This window comes from Bufo bufo, chromosome 4, assembly GCF_905171765.1.
Source record: "Bufo bufo chromosome 4, aBufBuf1.1, whole genome shotgun sequence".
In the NCBI taxonomy this organism is placed as follows: domain Eukaryota; kingdom Metazoa; phylum Chordata; class Amphibia; order Anura; family Bufonidae; genus Bufo; species Bufo bufo.
In genome coordinates, this window is record NC_053392.1 from 571,945,954 (window position 1) to 571,964,712 (window position 18,759).

The 18,759-nt window shown below is 43.5% G+C and overlaps 1 protein-coding gene across 4 annotated transcripts in view; it reads right to left on the reverse strand.

Moving 5' to 3' along the window:
• Window positions 1–217: 217 nt before the first annotated feature.
• Window positions 218–18,759, reverse strand: part of PPM1B (protein phosphatase, Mg2+/Mn2+ dependent 1B) — a 64,152-nt gene continuing 45,610 nt past the window's right edge. For 2 of the 4 annotated variants that reach the window (XM_040430332.1, XM_040430331.1), the window contains exons 3-6: window positions 7,784–7,901; window positions 5,548–5,659; window positions 4,645–4,702; window positions 1,887–2,800 (exon numbers count right to left, since the gene is read on the reverse strand). In XM_040430332.1, coding sequence (XP_040286266.1) covers window positions 2,570–2,800; window positions 4,645–4,702; window positions 5,548–5,659; window positions 7,784–7,901 — 519 coding nt within the window. In that variant the 3' untranslated portion in view covers window positions 1,887–2,569. Of the gene's footprint in view, window positions 370–1,886; window positions 2,826–4,644; window positions 4,703–5,547; window positions 5,660–7,783; window positions 7,902–18,759 lie in introns of those variants that run through there. The other 2 variants (XM_040430333.1, XM_040430334.1) reach the window with 2 other exon arrangements.

Consider the following 18,759-nt stretch of genomic DNA (forward strand, 5'->3'; position numbering starts at 1 on the left):
CTTTTTAGCACCAAAGGTGCCCGGCCAGAAAACACACTGCAGGGCCCTCCAGTTGTAAGTGTTAAAGAGTAATGTGGCTGAGACGTGACCAGAAATCCTGAGGCTGGCAAAAGAAAAAAAAAATACTGCTAAAGTGTGACAATGTTATAAAACAAACCGATAAATGGTGCAAAATACTAATCATTTCTCATTTTGCCCATTAGTTTTTTTTATTTTATTTTTATTATTATTACATAGCTGACGCTCCACCAGAATCTCTTCGTTGGATTAAAGAGAACAGTGATTTTAAGTTTTTCCCCCTTTATTCCAGACCAAAAACATATAAGGAGTTCTGAAAGGCTACCATGGGTCTTCTAGATCGCCAGCACCCTACAGAAAAGAAAAAACACAAAACAAAAGCATGACTCATTTTGCTGTGGTTTGTAATGAACCTAGATGTTGTCGGACAGCATTTTTTCATATAGTAAACTCATAGCCTGCTTTACTGAAAGGATTGAAGTGGATTTCCAACAGAAGGCGATGGCATATTAGGGCTCTTTCACACAAGTGTGTCCCTTGCGGGAATAACTCTGTGTGAAAGATTGTGCGGTCTGGACTACAGAAGCGCTCTGCATTCTGCCTGACCTTTCTGTAACAGAATCATACTGGGATTATCAATTGGGATGAGCAAAGCGAGCTTTGAGTGCTACATCCAAAGTCGCTTAGTTCAAAACTTCAGATTAATACTGTATGGTGATCTGTCTCCATACAGTATTAGAATCTATGGGCTCTGATGAGCCGAAGTCTGTTATTTGTGAAGTCGTGCAAGGCTTTTTTTTTAGAATAACTTCAGTAATTGATTTTTGAAGTGGAAATTAACTTTAAAACTTGGAACCGAACTCTGCTTCAGGTTCAGACTGGCACCTTCGAACCAATGCTGAGTTCGGCTTCAAGTTTTTCCACTTTAAAAATCAACTACCGAAGTTAATCAATGAAGTCACGTACAGTATAAAAAGACCAGACGATCTCTAACGCGGAGCACGATTCCCGCAAGGGACACGCTCATGTGAAAGAGCCCTTACTGGGAGATGCCAACGCTTCCTAAATGGTGACAGCTGCCAGGACCTCCATCGATTCTCAGAACAAAGTGGCTACAGGGCTAGTAAAAGAAGCCGTCTGGTCAATTATTTTAAAAAAAATTGCTCAGATCAATGTTTAAAGAAAGACAAAGGTAATGTTCAAACGCGATCCCCTGCCACTCCCATTCCTACGCCTGCCTACTTCCTGAAACCGACAGACATGCAGGGAATGTCACTTCAGCTTCTTTAGTGTTTCAACACAATGACATTTCCAGCCATCGGCCATGCAAAGAACTCTAGCACAACCCCATTCAATTAAATGGAACGGGGATGCAGTTCCCTGAACAGCATGTGGCCAGGCATAGTCTCCCTTTATTCTTGGATTTGGTGGGGGTCCCAGAAGCGATAGGTCATAATGAATACCCCTATAAATGTCTGGTTGTTTTATCACCTGGCTAAGGTGACATTAAGGTCTTATGCACACGACTGTATCCACACTGTGGTCTGCAAGCCACGGACTTGCAAAATTCGGATGCCTTCTCAATACAATCACTTGAAGTGACTATTCTTGCAATACGGACAATAGGACCTTTTATAAATTGCTTACCGGACATATGAGTGACATCTGTGCGCGGTCCAATTTTTTAAACTTATTTTTTATATTGCAGACCAAAAGAAACAAATGGGAACCTGTGCTATCCGCAAAAAATGCAGCGCGGACACAGATGCAAGATACGGTCGTGTGCACGAGGCCCAATACCTACGCAGTGATGGGTTGTTCGACAGATGACTTCAATCAGAAGCGTGGATGAAAATAAAGAAACCGTGTCCGACTTTAAACCACTGGAGCATTTATTTTATTGAACGCAGTTAGCATAACAGTGCCATCTACAAGTGATAAAAAGTACAGTCAAGGGTAAACCAGATTACAAATCCCATAGATAAGAAAAGTGACTTAATAAAGGCTCCCGCAAATGTCTACCTAACCAGGAAGGACGGACGCCATTAGTAACAGTGTAATAAATCAGCACATCATCCCAAATACAGATTTAGACGCATCAGATACAAAGCCAGCACCGTTTACCATTACTCCCCACTTGAACAATGGCAGAGTAGCAGCATCTAAAAGGATGGGCAAACGTAAAGGGAATAATAATAATAAAAAAAAAAAAGCAACTAAGGAAACTCACATACAGGCCTGCATAAAACCAACAAATTTAGACACATGGGAAGGTTTTCAGCGGAGCTGGTGGATGGCTACTATAGGAGATGGGTGGGAGGGGGTAACTTCCACCTGATGCACACCAGACCTCACATCTGTAATGCTACTACTGAAGTCAGCCACTGAAAGCTTATTAAAGCAGCCAAAAGGAAGTGGAAAACTGTAAGCCAGGGATTGGATGCGGCCTGTGGGGAAGGTACGCTTATTAAAACGCCTCATTGTATTGACCTGTACATAACCTCACAGATTTACTTTGTGAGAAGGGGAAAGGATTCATGCAATGATCTCTTTACTCCACTTCAGTGTGGCTTCCAGTTACTGTGTTGCTGGCCGCACCGTCGGGAGCAGGAGCTTCTGTAGATCCAGCAGATGACTCTTCACCCTGCATTTTAACTAGCCTGTAACTACTCAGCATTTCCTCCAGGAGTTGACGGTAATTTCCCCTATGATTAATTCTCAGCTCCCTGAGAGCTTCCACCAACTTCCCATGCGCTGCATTTTCCTCTGTTCCAGTGGGGTCCTTATTTTAGATTCAAGACCCCAGTCAGTACGTAAAAAAAAACAAAAACAAAAAAAAGTAATTCTACAACATTCCATATACATAAAAGACCTAATCATGGGTTATTATTCCATCAGGAAAAAGGTTACTACTTGGCACACCCTATAAAATACAACATGTACAGAGCACCAGCTGCTGACTCCAGATAAGTATTCGGTATATCCATACTCACCCCATTCCCCTGCTATGTGCCCACCACCAGCCGTGGCATGCATAGAGAGGACTTCTCCTAGACTACTCTCCATTATGTGCACATGCACAGGAGTCCTCTCAGTGCGTTCCATGGCCATGGGGCTATATGTAGACATACAAATGACTGATCCGCAGTCAGCAGTAGGTGTTCAATACCATATGTTACAGTACACATTAGGACTTAATGGAGGCGTGTTGTACCATCTGTAAAAAATAAAAAATCCTACTCGCCTGTTTCGGTTCTGCGATGCTCCATCCAGACGGGGTAATGTGCATGACTGCAGCCAATGAATCACCTCAGGAGTGAAATGTCCTCAAGCAGCACATGGGTCTCGTGTCTCTGGGGCACATGTCACTAGCTCACAGAGGTGGACTAGCCATAGACCCTAAAGGGAAATTTCCTGGTGGGCCGATGACTGGGGGCTGTGTAAGCCCTTCTCATGGCTGCCAGCCGAGTACATATTAATTAATGATAGGAGCATCAAGTACTTCTAGCCGGCAGCCACAGATACCCTTCTGAACTTAACTGTATTGCTGTCCTCATTACAGTGATAGTTGAATACTGTGGCTGGGGCAGTATTTTGTGCTGCACTATGGTATTGTTGGCTCTGCCTCCTTCAGTTGTCCCTGCCTACTTGTGCTGTCCCTCCTATCTATCTGGGTCCAATTAAAATAGAGCCACATTAACTTTATTTTTATTTCCAGGGCCACTTTCAGTTCCCAGTCCACCCTTGCTAGCTGAGGTCAGTCATTGGCTGCAGCAGCGCCTGTGACCATGTCTGGAAATTTATAGGCCGGGGACCAGACAATCCCAGTCAGACTGCCAGTAAGGAATCGGATGAGTGATTTTTTTCATCAGGTACAACATGCTTTGGGGGCTAGTTCAAATGCACCTAGCGATGGACATTAAGGAACTACAAAAACAGCAAGTCTCTAATACAAATTATGTCAAGCTAATATATGCTATGGTAGAGTGCATATCAACTAAAAGGGGTACTCTAGCTATAACAGGTTATACCCTATCCACATGATTGGGTATAACTATTAAAATGGTGCAAATTTGACCACTGGAAACCCTACCACCAATCACTAGAAAGGGGTACACTGAAATGAATGAAACAGATTGTTAAGCATTCGCCATACCACTCCATTCATTCTGTATGGGACAGCCAGAAATAGAGTTCAGCATTTGGCAGTCTCACAGAGACTGAATACAGCGGCGTGGTCGATGCTTAACCAGCCACTCCATTCATTTCAGGGCACAAGGCCTCTGTGACTCAGCCAACCCACACAGTGTGGATACGGCAAAACTTGTTATAACTGGAATACTCCTTTAAAGGACCTCCTTTGATAAGGGTTAACTCCGCACTGGTGGCACCTCGCTAGGATGTTGCATCCAGTCAGAAGCGGCTGTGACCATCAGCACGACGCTGCATCCTGTCAGGATCGATAACAGGCCTATTACAGTCAGCATAGGCCTGAGAACATTGGGCCTGATTTTTCTTGCTGGTGATAATCATTCTATTGTTGCTGTAGGGTGTACTGGAGATCTCAACATCAACCAACATACTTGTGCTTACGCAAATCAGAGCAAGAGGATTTGTAAAACTTACCCCATCATTCTCTCTATGTGGATTCAACCTATTATAGACATCTTCAATAACACTGCGTCTAAAAAAAAGAAGAAGATGGACGTGACCAAGAGAAAAGTGTGCAAATAAATAGAGACATAATGGCAGAAGTGAGTGTAGGAGTCTTGCAGTCATAAGGAACAAGAGCATCCTCAATGTCTAGGTTCTCCTAAAATCAAATACTACAGGTTCAACTATGTGCACCTTCTTTAAAGGGGTTGTCTCACTTCAGAAAGTGGCATTTATGATGTAGAGAACGTTAATACAGGGCACTTACTAATGTAACGTGATTGTCCATATTGCTTCCTTCGCTCACTTGATTCATTTTCCGATCACATTATACACTGCTCGTATCCAGGGGTTATGAACACCCTACAATCCATCAGTGGTGGCCTCGCTTGCACACTATAGGAAAAAGCACAAGCCCACCTCCCACAGTCTGGCGCTTTTTCCTGTAGTGTGCAAGCACGGCCACCACTGATGGATTGTAGGGTGTTCATAACCCCTGGATACGAGCAGTGTATAATGTGATGGAAAAATGAATCAGGCCAGCAAAGGAAGCAATATGGACAGTCACAATACATTAGTAATAGCCTTGTATTAACTTTCTCTACATAATAAAATGTTATTTGTGAGTTAAGACAACTTTTTTCTTTGCGGACCCATAGAAGTAAATGTGGATAGGACACGGACCAAAAAAAAAAAAATGGTCATGTGTATGAGGTCAGATAACACCATTATGGGTGCATTACCATGCTGCAGTCAAATCAAGATTTTGACCACAATGTGTAAATGAACCCTTAAACAGAGCTGGTAAATAAAGCAATAATGCTATACAGGAACAGGTAAAGTCCAGCTAATACAAGACACTCTATATACACTCACTTTCCAGCTAATCCACCTCCAGGTGGTAAATGTGGGACGTTCTCTGCTGATAAAATGCGCATTACATGAGTGAGATCTGGCATTCCTTCCTCCCCAGCAGTTGTCATGATTTCTAGGAGAGTAAAAAAGAATTTCATTTTTGAAACGTTGGTTAAACAATTATAATGATATTCTAAAGTCATATACACACTCTACTAAGGGCCACACAGTGTACCAAACATGGCAGTATGTGAGTAGACATAGCAGCCGTCCCATTAGGACAAGCCATGTCCATGTGCCCCATTAAGTCACATGAACGGAGATCAGCTGCAGAGAGTGGATCCTGACCTGGAGGACTCATCATAGCCATTACATGGCTGTCCCTGTACATGTGCCAGCAGCCGGAGCGGTGAAAGCCAGGGGGTTCAGACTGATGTCAATGACGACAATGTCTGAAGAGTATACAAGCGCATACATAAAAGGGGTTCTGCACTTTGTTTAAACTGATGATCTATCCTCTGGATAGATCATCAGCATCTAACCGGCGGGGGGCCGACACCTGGGACACCCGCCGATCAGCTGTTTGAGAAGGCAGCGGCGCTCCAGCAGCGCCGCGGCCTTCTCACTGTTTACTGCCGGCCCAGTGACGTCACGACTAGTATCAACTTGCCTGAGCTTCATTCAAGTGAACACAGCTTAGCCGCGCCCAGGCAAGTTGATACTAGTCGTGACGTCACTGGGCCGGCGGTAAACAGTGAGAAGGCCGCGGCGCTGCCGCCTTCTCAAACAGCTGATCGACAGGGGTCCCGGGTGTTGGACCCCCGCCGATCAGATGCTGATGATCTATCCAGAGGATAGATCATCAGTTTAAACAAAGTGCAGAACCCCTTTAATACATAAAATAATGCTGGTCGCATGGCGGTCAGCTGCATGCCATTGGGTTCTGCTTTAGAGAAGGGGTTTCGTTAAAGGAAAGGCAAGGTTGGTAAGCTGTTGCACTTTGAGGCACAGGGTCGGGGAACAGTTGAAAGAAACTTGAATATTTCTATAATTTCCAGTTACCTCATCCACAGAATGGGGATAACTATTACATTGGTTGGGGTCCTACTGCTATATCCTAGTAGGACCTCCTGAAAATAAGAAACGGCAGGTCAAGCATGCGCACTAATGCTCCATTCATCTGCATCAGACTACTGAAGATGGTGGAGTACAGCGCTCAGATATTTCCGGCAAGCTCCACAGACACGAAAAGTGGCACAGTGCATGTTTGACCTGCCATGCCCTGGGGGGGCGCCCATTCTTAGGGGATCACTGAGGGGCCCACAGGTAGGATCCCCACCAATTTAATATTTGTCTCCTATCCTGTGGACAAGGGATAACGTCACATGACCAGAATACCCCTTTAAGATCTTGTGCTCAGCGCAGAGCTAGCTGCTCTTTACTACGGACTGCTCAATGTTGCTGCCACATTGGTTAACGATGGCACTGGTTTATAGAAGTAACACTTTTTGGAAAGAATATGTAACATGGCATTCAATGGAGGACAGAATTCTTTGTGCGCTACATTCGGTACCTCTATAAAACTGGAGGTATAGTATGGCCCCTCCATAACTGCTTACAAGTAGTGTATAAATCTGCAAAACTATGAATATACTTTATTTTTAACGTAAGGATATAAACAAAGTACGAGAAAAGTGGAAGCCAGTCACCCCAGTGTATGCACTCTTATTCAGCTCAATACCACTATCTGGACTATCAGCAGCAGAAAGTACTAAAGGTGATGGAATAATGAAGATACACTATTGTACATTAGTTTTATTTTTTTACTACAGACATTCACTGTAATTAGTCTCCAAGCTTGAAAGTGTTAATGTTGGTAAAACCCATGTGCTAAAAAAAAAAAGTGAAGTTATCTGCTAATGCAAGGTTAAACGGGCACAGACTGCTTCAACTGGTTTCTCAAGGTTATGTCCACCAGCTATGCAGTAATAAGGTGGACGTGCATGCTCCGATTACTCTGCTTTGTGTGTGCACCTTCTGCCCTGCTTCTCTCACGCGGAGAAGAGGAGACACCTAATGTGGTGTCTACTGTCCAGCTCTAATCTAATAATAATTATTAATACGTTTAGAGTGATACAGAGTTTGCAGATGCTGCATATGGCAGTAAGTTGGTGCAGGCTGGTCCTGCTGCTCTCCTCTGACCACCCACCAATCAGGCAGAATAAGAAGGAGCCACATCAGGGAGGGACGGAGGTACCTTCAATTCTCGATTCTAAATATTTATCCAGCTCAGCGTCTTTCTTGATAGCTTCTTCAGAAACTTTAGGGGAGTTCGGAAAGCAAACAAGTACAATGCTCATGTTATCACGACTTCCCTGTGCAGAAAACAATGAAGAGACAGCTTTAGAAACACATCATCATTGTAGGCATATTCCTAAATATATCCTTCTATAGATTGTACACAGTCATTGTTATATTCCCACTACATCCACGGTGCACATTTGGCAAATAAGGCAGGAACTGCTCCAAACGTATAGGCCAAATGTGACCAGATGTATGCCACAAGGGAACAAAGCGATTCTCAAAGAATGTACTGGCGCGGGTCAATCCGCAACATAGGATACCGTATGTTATATAGTTGTAAGTGTTGGGGCTATATAACTGCTGCAGTGACCCGCCTCACCCAAAGATGGCTGAGAAGTCGCTTTCTGTACGCCGGGGGTACCCGGGGAGTCAGAATGAGAGCAGCGATTTGATTATCACTTTTGTTTCTTTATGCAATTCTGACCCTTAAAATTCATTAAGTTACAAGCCTGACAACCCGTTTAAAAGCGGTCTCACAAATATTCCACATTTTTCTAACCAGCACCTGGATCTGAAAAGGTTAATAATTGCATGTAAATCAAAGATATAGTATAGCCACTGGGTTAATTAATAAAATGTATGTGTATAGTGTGGTCTCACATGCTCCATCCCATCCTTCCAACGGCCGTCCGCTGTAACTCCTGCCAGGAGCTGTTAGTTAGGCCTTTTGCAGACGAGTGTGTGCGGATTAGGTCCGGATGCGTTCAATGAAAAATGCGCGATTTCGCAAACAAAGTAATTCAGTTTTGTCTGCGATCGCGTTCAGTTATCGCACGGGTGCAATGCAATTTAATGCGTGTGATAAAAAACTGAATGTATACAAACATCTTAGCAACCGTGCGTGAAAAACACATCGCATCCGCACTTGCTTGCAATTTTCACGCAGCTCCATTCACTTCTATGGGGCCAGCGTTGCATGAAAATCGCAGAATATAGAACATGCTGCGATTTTCATGCAATGCACAAGTGATGCGTGAAAACCTAAGCACATGTACAGAGCCCCATTAAAATGAATGGGTACAGATTCTGTGCGGGTGCAATGCGTTCATCTCACGCATTGCACCCGCGTGGAATACTCGCTTGTGTGAAAAGGGGCCTTACAGGAAAAACGCAGCAGCAGAAAGGACACACCTTTTTCCTTTGCGAGATTTAAACCCAGGACCCCTGTACTGCAAGGGACCAATTGTAACCACTGAGCCACCACGCTGCCTAACGCAGTCCCTGCAGAGGAGCCTTTTAAAAGAGCCACTTGTCACATGCCAATATTGGCAAGGTTTTCATTTTTTTTATTCCCTCATTCAAGAGCTATAACCTTCTTATTGTTCAATCAACATAGCAGCATGAGGACTTATTTCATACAATGAATTAAGAAATGGCAAAAAATATCAGTAGGATTAAAAAAATAAAAAATAAAGTCCAATTCTTTTTTTTTGTGAGTGGGTGTATTCACTTTTACAGCATCCAAATACGAGAGAGAAAAAAAGTATATTCTGTGGGTCCGTAAAATTAAAGGAGGTTTTCTGAAATTTTTGAACGGATTAGGTCATTCGTAAATAATCAGCGGTGGTCCGACACATGGGACCCCCACCAATCAGTCGTTTGAGAATGCATTGGGGCTCGCAGTAGTGCTGCAGTCTTCTCTCTACAAACCAAGCGCCATACATTGTCTAGTGGCCGTGCTTGGAATTGCACTCAGCCCCATGTACTACAATGGGGCTGAGCCTCACTTAGGCCATGTGACCAATGAATGTGTCGTCACATGGCCTACGGAAAGCAGAAGACGACAGTGGCACTACTGCAAGCGCCAATGCCTTCTCAAGGCCGAATGGCAGGGGTCCTGTTTATTGGACCCCCACTGGTCAGATACTGATAATGTAGAGGATAGATTATCAGTAGAAATCTTGGAAAACCCTTTTATAGCAATTTATGGTTTTCTGTGCGTCACACTACTTATAAAAATCAATAATGTATTTTTCCCGTCAGAGCTGCAGGAGGCCTTTTTTTTGCGGTGTGAGGTGTAATTACTGGTAACATTTCAGGGCACATATGACTTTGCCAACTTATTACCATAAATCTTTTGGTACAGGCAGAATTTTTTAATATATCGGATATTTTTTTGGACAGTCTGGACCACAGCATCTGAGAGGGTTAAACAGCTAGAATCCGTCATTTCCAATGACCAACTATCTGTGCAGAGAGGGCTGGCCAGCTCCATACACTGTAACCTGTGAGGTGGAGCTCCTCTGTGGGATCAGCCTGCAGGCCGTACAAGTGGCCGAGGAAGAGCTCCACTGAACCAGAGGTGTCTTGGGCCCGACTTCTCCTCTGCAGTGTACCATCTCCCTTTCTTCACATGCCCCATATTCTTTGATAGCTGATATTAACCAAACAGCACCAAAGGAAATCTTGTGCCTTCTGGTCTAATAGCGCAGCACGTCCATACAGTATGCTGGCCTTAAATAGAATGCTCTTAAACGGGGTTCTCTCACCAACAGCATTTATCACCAATGGGAGGCCCAGCGATCCGACATTTAATCACACAATCTGTGGATAGATGACAAATGCCATTCGTGGGTTGAATATGACAGGCGACAAATCTGGTAGCACATTAAAATAATCTCACCTGCCCATATATCCTCTTTACACCCACTGATCCCTTCGAGCAATCCCATGGCCACCAGTACAGGCAAAAGCATTTTAAAGTAAGGCTAGGCAGGTTTCCCCCCAAAAAATAAAAATAATTAAAATAATCTAGATTTCTTTCAACCATATGGACAATTTTCAATGTGAATCTTGATTTATACTATATATAATTTTTTTTAAATTGTGTATTTTATAAACGTATTTTTTATTGGGAATTTTTTTGCACTTAATTGTTTTTTTCCCCCTATTACATACATAGACCTGTAGTGCAGGGGTTATTATTTAAACTTGTGGGTGAAATTTCAGGATGAACCTAAAATGCCCGCTAACCTTTACAGGTGGACTTAATGTGACCTTCTGTATGCACATGTCCAACTGTTCAGTGCTTCAGTACTTTTTGCCCAACTTGCTGTTCTCTAACAAGGAGCTTAACTGCAAAATTCATACCAGGTGTTTGATCTATGAATCGCCCAATAAATTTCCTGGTTCAATTAGATTTGGTATTTAAACAGTTCTCCTCATCATGCTGTTCACATTTTGACATCATGAGACCAATACGACACCTAATAACTTATAAACAGTACTTCGCCATTGTGAGGCTTCAAGCAGGATGTTCTCAGACAGAAGTGGCTGCTGAGCTTAGAGTGTCAGGTTGTATCAGAGAGACTGGAGGAGTCACAAAAAGGCATAGAAGTGGACTTCCTTTGGCCACATCCCACACTGATGACCGCTTCATTGTGAAAAATGCCCTGTGGAAACGGATGATGAATGTCACACAATTCCAGGCACATTTAAGAGAAGTGTCACGTCGGACCATTCGAAAGAGTTTACATCAGCATGCTAGATGATCTGCAAAGGGAACCTGCCCACAGGCGTGCCTCTGCATGAACTATACATCTTCATGGAAGCCAATGCACCAGCTCATCGAGGTCGCATCATTATGGAGTGGCTGCTAGAAATTGGGGGACCTCAAATGGAGCGGCCTGCACTTTCTCCAGACCAGCAGGAGACGTTGTCGTCAAGCTGTAATTGATGCTTAAAGAGGACCTTTCACTAGATTAAAAAATCTAAACTAACTATACAGACATGTAGAGCGGCGCCCAGGGATCTCCCTGCACTTACTATTATACCTGGGCGCCGCTCCGTTCGCCCGGTATAGCCTCCGGTATCTTCACATGTTAGGCTCCACCCAGGGGAACCTGCCGGCGTCTTTCTCCCATGCTGTAGCGCTGGCCAATCGCAGCGCTCAGCTCATAGCCCGAGAGAGAAAAAAAACCTCAGGCTATGAGCTGAGCGCTGCGATTGGCCAGCGCTACAGCATGGGAGAAAGACGCTGGCAGGTTCCCCTGGGTGGAGCCGAACATGTGAAGATACTGGAGGCTATACCGGGCGAACGGAGCAGCGCCCAGGTATAATAATAAGTGCAGGGGGATCCCTGGGCAACGCTCTACATGGCTGTATACTTAGTTTAGATTTTTTAATCTAGTGAAAGATCCTCTTTAAGGCCACATGACAAGTTATTGAAACACTGACATTTTTGTGGCGGTATACTCCCCACTGGTATCGGCATTTGTTACAATAAACTGAGACGAGAAAATCACCATGGCTGCTTCTACTTAACCACCTCAGCCCCCTTAGCTTAACCTCTTAAGGACACATGACGTACCGGTACGTCATGATGTCCTGGTACTTAAGGACACATGACGTACCGGTACGTCATGTGTTGTTCCGATCACTGCCGCCCGGCCGGCAGTGATCGGAACCCGGTGCCTGCTCAAATCATCGAGCAGGCACCTAGGCTAAAAGCGCGGGGGGGTCCCGTGACCCCCCCATGTCGGCGATCGCGGCAAAACGCAGGTCAATTCAGACCTGCGGTTTGCTGCGATTTCTGCAGTTTCTGATCCCTGCGGTCCCTGACCGCGGGGATCAGAAACTTTAGTATTCCTAAAATAGATCTGTATCCCTCCCCCTGCACCCCCCCCGAGTGATTTTAGCCCGGTGGGAGGTGCAGGGGGAGGGTTGCGGGCAGTGCGGGCGGTGCGGCAGGCGGGATCGCGATCCCCCGCCCGCCTCCCCTTGTATAATCGTTGGTTTCTAGTGGGTATACCAGGGTGCCAGCACATTGCTGGCACCCTGGTATAAACGGCTGACATCTGCGATGCGATGTCAGCCGTTAACCCTTTCCATACAGCGGTTCGTACGGACCGCTGTATGGAAAAGGTTAACAGCGCAGGGAGCTCCCTCCCTCATCGGGGGGCTGCTGTGCCTTTGCAGCCCCCCGATGGGAGAGGGAGAGAGCCCCCAGAGAGCCCTCCTCAGCCCTGTGCTTACCCTTCCCCGTCTGCGCAGTTCTGAGCAGACGGGGAAGGTTCCCATGGCAACAGGACGCCTCTCAGGCGTGCTGCTGTCCATGGTGCTGAACAGATCTGTGCTAAAAGCATAGATCTGTTCAGTGTAAGTAAAATACAGTACAGAACAATATATATTGTACTGTACTGTATTATACAGACATCAGACCCACTGGATCTTCAAGAACCAAGTGGGTCTGGGTCAAAAAAAAAGTTAAAAAAAGTGAAAATAAAGTAAAAATCAAAAAACACATTTATCACTGATTAAAAATGAAAAAAATAAAATTCCCTACACATGTTTGGTATCGCCGCGTCCGTAACGACCTGATCTATAAAATGGTTATGTTACTTTACCCGAACGGTGAACGCCATAAAAATAAAAAACTATGATGAAATTGAAATTTTGCCCACCTTACTTCCCAAAAAAGGTAATAAAAGTGATCAAAAAAGTCGCATGTACGCCAAAATAGTACTAATCAAACCGTCATCTCATCCCGCAAAAATCATACCCTACCCAAGATAATCGCCCAAAAACTGAAAAAACTATGGCTCTTAGACTATGGAAACACTAAAACATGATTTTTTTTGTTTCAAAAATGAAATCATTGTGTAAAACTTACATAAATAAAAAAAAAAGTATACATATTAGGTATCGCCGCGTCCGTATCGACCGGCTCTATAAAAATATCACATGATCTAACCCCTCAGATGACCACCGTAAAAAAATTAAAATAAAAACGGTGTAAAAAAAGCAATTTTTTGTCATCTTACGTCACAAAAAGTGTAATAGCAAGCAATCAAAAAGTCATATGCACCCCAAAATAGATGCCAATCAAACAGTCATTTCATCCCGCAAAAAATGAGACCCTACTTAAGATAATCGCCCAAAAACTGAAAAAACTATGGCTCTTAGACTATGGAGACACTAAAACATTTTTTTTGTTTTAAAAATGAAATCATTGTGTAAAACTTACATAAATAAAAAAAATAGTATACATATTAGGTATCGCCGCGTCCGTGACAACCTGCTCTATAAAATTACCACATGATCTAACCTGTCAGATGAATGTTGTCAATAACAAAAAATAAAAACGTGCCAAAAAATCTATTTCTTGTTACCTTGCCGCACAAAAAGTGTAATATAGAGCAACCAAAAATCATATGTACCCTAAACTAGTACCAACAAAACTGCCACCCTATCCCGTAGTTTCTAAAATGGGGTCACTTTTTTGGAGTTTCTACTCTAGGGGTGCATCAGGGGGGCTTCAAATGGGACATGGTGTAAAAAAAAAAAACTGTCCAGCAAAATCTGCCTTCCAAAAACCGTATGGCGTTCCTTTCCTTCTGCGCCCTGCCGTGTGCACGTACAGCAGTTTACGACCACATATGGGGTGTTTCTGTAAACTACAGAATCAGGGCCATAAATAATGAGTTTTGTTTGGCTGTTAACCCTTGCTTTGTAACTGGAAGAAAAATATTAAAATGGAAAATCTGCCAAAAAAGTGAAATTTTGAAATTGTATCTCTATTTTCCATTAAATCTTGTGCAACACCTAAAGGGTTAACAAAGTTTGTAAAATCAGTTTTGAATACCTTGAGGGGTGTAGTTTCTTAGATGGGGTCACTTTTATGGAGTTTCTACTCCAGGGGTGCATCAGGGGGGCTTCAAATGGGACATGGTGCCAAAAAAAACAGTCCAGCAAAATCAGCCCTCAAAAAACCAAACGGCGCACCTTTCACTCTACGCCCCGCTGTGTGCCCGTACAGTAGTTTACGGCCACATATGGGGTGTTTCTGTAAACAGCAGAGTCAGGGCAATAAAGATACAGTCTTGTTTGGCTGTTAACCCTTGCTTTGTTAGTGAAAAAAATGGGTTAAAATGGAAAATTAGGCAAAAAAATGAAATTCTCAAATTTCGCCATTTGCCAATAACTCCTGTGCAACACCTAAAGGGTTAACGATGTATGTAAAATCAGTTTTGAATAGCTTGAGGGGTGTAGTTTCTTAGATGGGGTCACTTTTAGGGAGTTTCTCCTCTAGGGGTGCATCAGGGGGCTTCAAATGGGACATGGTGTAAATAAACCAGTCCATAAAAATCAGCCCTCCAAAAACCATACGGCGCACCTTTCACTCTACGCCCCGCTGTGTGGCCGTACAGTAGTTTACGGCCACATATTGGGTGTTTCTGTAAACGGCAGAGTCAGGGCAATAAACATACAGTCTTGTTTGGCTGTTAACCCTTGATTTGTTAGTGGAAAAAAATGGGTTAAAATGAAAAATTAGACAAAAAAATGAAATTCTCAAATTTCCTCCCCATTTGCCAATAACTCTTGTGCAACACCTAAAGGGTTAACAACGTATGCAAAATCAGTTTTGAATACCTTGAGGGGTGTAGTTTCTTAGATGGGGTCATTTTTGGGTGGTTTCTATAATGTAAGCCTCGCAAAGTGACTTGAGACCTGAACTGGTCCCTAAAAATTGAGTTTTTGTAAATTTCTGAAAAATTTCAAGATTTGCTTCTAAACTTCTAAGCCTTATAACATCCCCAAAAAATAAAATATCATTCCCAAATCAATTCTAACATGAAGTAGACATATGGGGAATGTAAAGTCATCACAATTTTTGGGGGTATTACTATGTATTACAGAAGTAGAGAAACTGAAACTTTGAAATTTGCAAATCTTTCCAAATTTTTTGTTAAATTAGGTATTTTTTGGTGCAAAAAAAATAATTTTTTTGACTTCATTTTACCAGTGTCATGAAGTACAATATGTGACGAAAAAACAATCTCAGAACGGCCTGGATAAGTCAAAGCGTTTTAAAAGTTATCAGCACTTAAAGGGACTCTGGTCAGATTTTCAAAAAATGGCCTGGTCCTAAGGTGTAAAAAGGCTGTGTCCTTAAGGGGTTAAACACCCTTAATGACCAGGCCACTTTACACTTCTGACCTACCCTACTTTCACCGTTTATTGCTCAGTCATGCAACTTACCACCCAAATGAATTTTACCTCCTTTTCTTCTCACTAATAGAGCTTTCATTTGGTGGTATTTCATTGCTGCTGACATTTTTACTTTTTTTGTTATTAATCGAAATGTAACGATTTTTTTGCAAAAAAATTTCATTTTTCACTTTCAGTTGTAAAATTTTGCAAAAAAACGACACCCATATATAAATTTTTCTCTAAATTAATTGTTCTACATGTCTTTGATAAAAAAAATAATGTTTGGGTAAAAAAAAAAATGGTTTGGGTAAAAGTTATAGCGTTTACAAACTATGGTACAAAAATGTGAATTTCCGCTTTTTGAAGCAGCTCTGACTTTGAGCACCTGTCATGTTTCCTGAGGTTCTACAATGGCCAGACAGTACAAACACCCCACAAATGACCCCATTTCGGAAAGTAGACACCCTAAGGCAGTGATGGTGAACCTTTTTAAGACCGAGTGCCCAAACTGTAACCCAAAACCCACTTATTTATCGTAAAGTGCCAATACGGCAATTTACCCTGAATACAACAGTCCAATATAGTACATCTTCCATGTACTTTATCATTTAGCTATAATAGCCTGCCTACATTCAATGGACTGCCTGTGCCGTTCATAGTGCGCCCTGCGCTGATGAATGGCAGGAAAAGTCTAAGGCATATTGGTACACCATAGACTTTTTCCAGGGTGTGGGTGCCCACAGAGAGGGCTCTGAGTGCCACCTCTGGCACCCGTGCCATAGGTTCGCCAACACTGCCCTAAGGTATTCGCTAATGGGCATAGGAACTCGCCATGCCCCTCACGGAATACCTTGGGGTGTCTTCTTTCCAAAATGGGGTCACTTGTGGGGTAGTTATACTGCCCTGGCATTTTCCAGGGGCCCTAATGTGTGGTAAGTAGGTAAATGACCTGTGAAATCCTAAAGGTGCTCTTTGGAATTTGGGCCCCTTTGCCCACCTAGGCTGCAAAAAAGTGTCACACATTTGGTACCGCCGTATTCAGGAGAAGTTGGGCAATGTGTTTTGGGGTGTCTTTTTACATATACTGGGTGAGAGAAATAGCTCGGCAAAAGACAACTTTTCCCATTTTTTATACAAAGTTGGCATTTGACCAAGATATTTATCTCACCCAGCATGGGTATATGTAAAATGACACCCCAAAACACATTGCCCAACTTCTCCTGAGTACGGCGATACCAGATGTGTGACACTTTTTTGCAGCCTAGATGCGCAAAGGGGCCCAAATTCCTTTTAGGAGGGCATTTTTAGACATTTGGATCCCAGACTTCTTCTCACGCTTTAGGGCCCCTAAAATGCCAGGGCAGTATAAATACCCCACACATGTGACCCCATTTTGGAAAGAAGACACCCCAAGGTATTCAATGAGGGGCATGGCGAGTTCATAGAATTTTCTTTTTTTTTTTGGCACAAGTTAGCGGAAATTGATTTTATTTATTTTTTCTCAAAGTCTCCCTTTCCGCTAACTTGGGACAAAAATTTCAATCTTTCATGGAGTCAATATGCCCCTCACGGAATACCTTGGGGTGTCTTCTTTCCGAAATGGGGTCACATGTGGGGTATTTATACTGCCCTGGCATTCTAGGGGCCCTAAAGCGTGAGAAGAAGTCTGGAATATAAATGTCTAAAAATTTTTACGCATTTGGATTCCGTGAGGGGTATGGTGAGTTCATGTGAGATTTTATTTTTTTGCCACAAGTTAGTGGAATATGAGACTTTGTAAGAAAAAAAATAATAATTTCCGCTAACTTAGGCCAAAAAAAATGTCTGAATGGAGCCTTATAGGGGGGTGATCAATGACAGGGGGGTGATCAATGACAGGGGGGTGATCAATGACAGGGGGGGGTGATCCCCTGTCATTGGTCACCCCCCTATAAGGCTCTATTCAGATGTCCGTATGTGTTTTGCGGATCCGATCCATGTATCAGTGGATCCGTAAAAATCATACAGACATCTGAATGCAGCCTGACAGGGGGGTGATCAATGACAGGGGGGTGATCAGGGAGTCTATATGGGGTGATCACCCACCTGTAAGGCTCCATTCAGATGTCCGTATGTGTTTTGCAGATCCGATCCATGTATCAGTGGATCCGTAAAAATCATACAGACATCTGAATGCAGCCTTACAGGGGGGTGATCAGGGAGTCTATATGGGGTGATCAGGGGTTCATAAGGGGTTAATAAGTGACAGGGGGGGGGGGGGGTGTAGTGTAGTGGTGTTTGGTGCTACTTTACTGAGCTACCTGTGTCCTCTGGTGGTCGATCCAAACAAAAGGGACCACCAGAGGACCAGGTAGCAGGTATATTAGACGCTGTTATTAAAACAGCGTCTAATATACCTGTTTGGGGTTAAAAAAAAATCACATCTCCAGCCTGCCAGCGAACGGTCGCCGCTGGCAGGCTGGAGATCAACTCGCTTACCGTCCGATCCTGTGTGCGCGCGTTCACAGGAAATCTCGCGTCTCGCGAGATGACGCGTATATGCGTGACTGTGCGCAGCGCTGCCACCTCCGGAACGCGATCCTGCGTTAGGCGGTCCGGAGGTGGTTAAATGCCCGACTTTCATGATATAATATCGCTGTAGCAGGAACTTTTAACGCTTTCCATAAATTTCACCGAAAGCTAAAAAAGATCCCTAACTTTTTGTGAGTATAGACCGGTAGTGCAGAGGTTTCTACACATCCATAGACAGGTAGTTCATTTACCGTTTTGGGACTTCCGAAAAATAGAAAATGGAGGGCACATCTTGCATGCATAGCCACCTCTCTATTCAAGGCAATGGGACCGCCAGAAATGGCTGAGACAGTACTTTGCAATGTAAAGGTTTCTAACAACTGGGCGATCTGACCAAAAACGCTCGCTCAATGTCTGTGAAGTCGT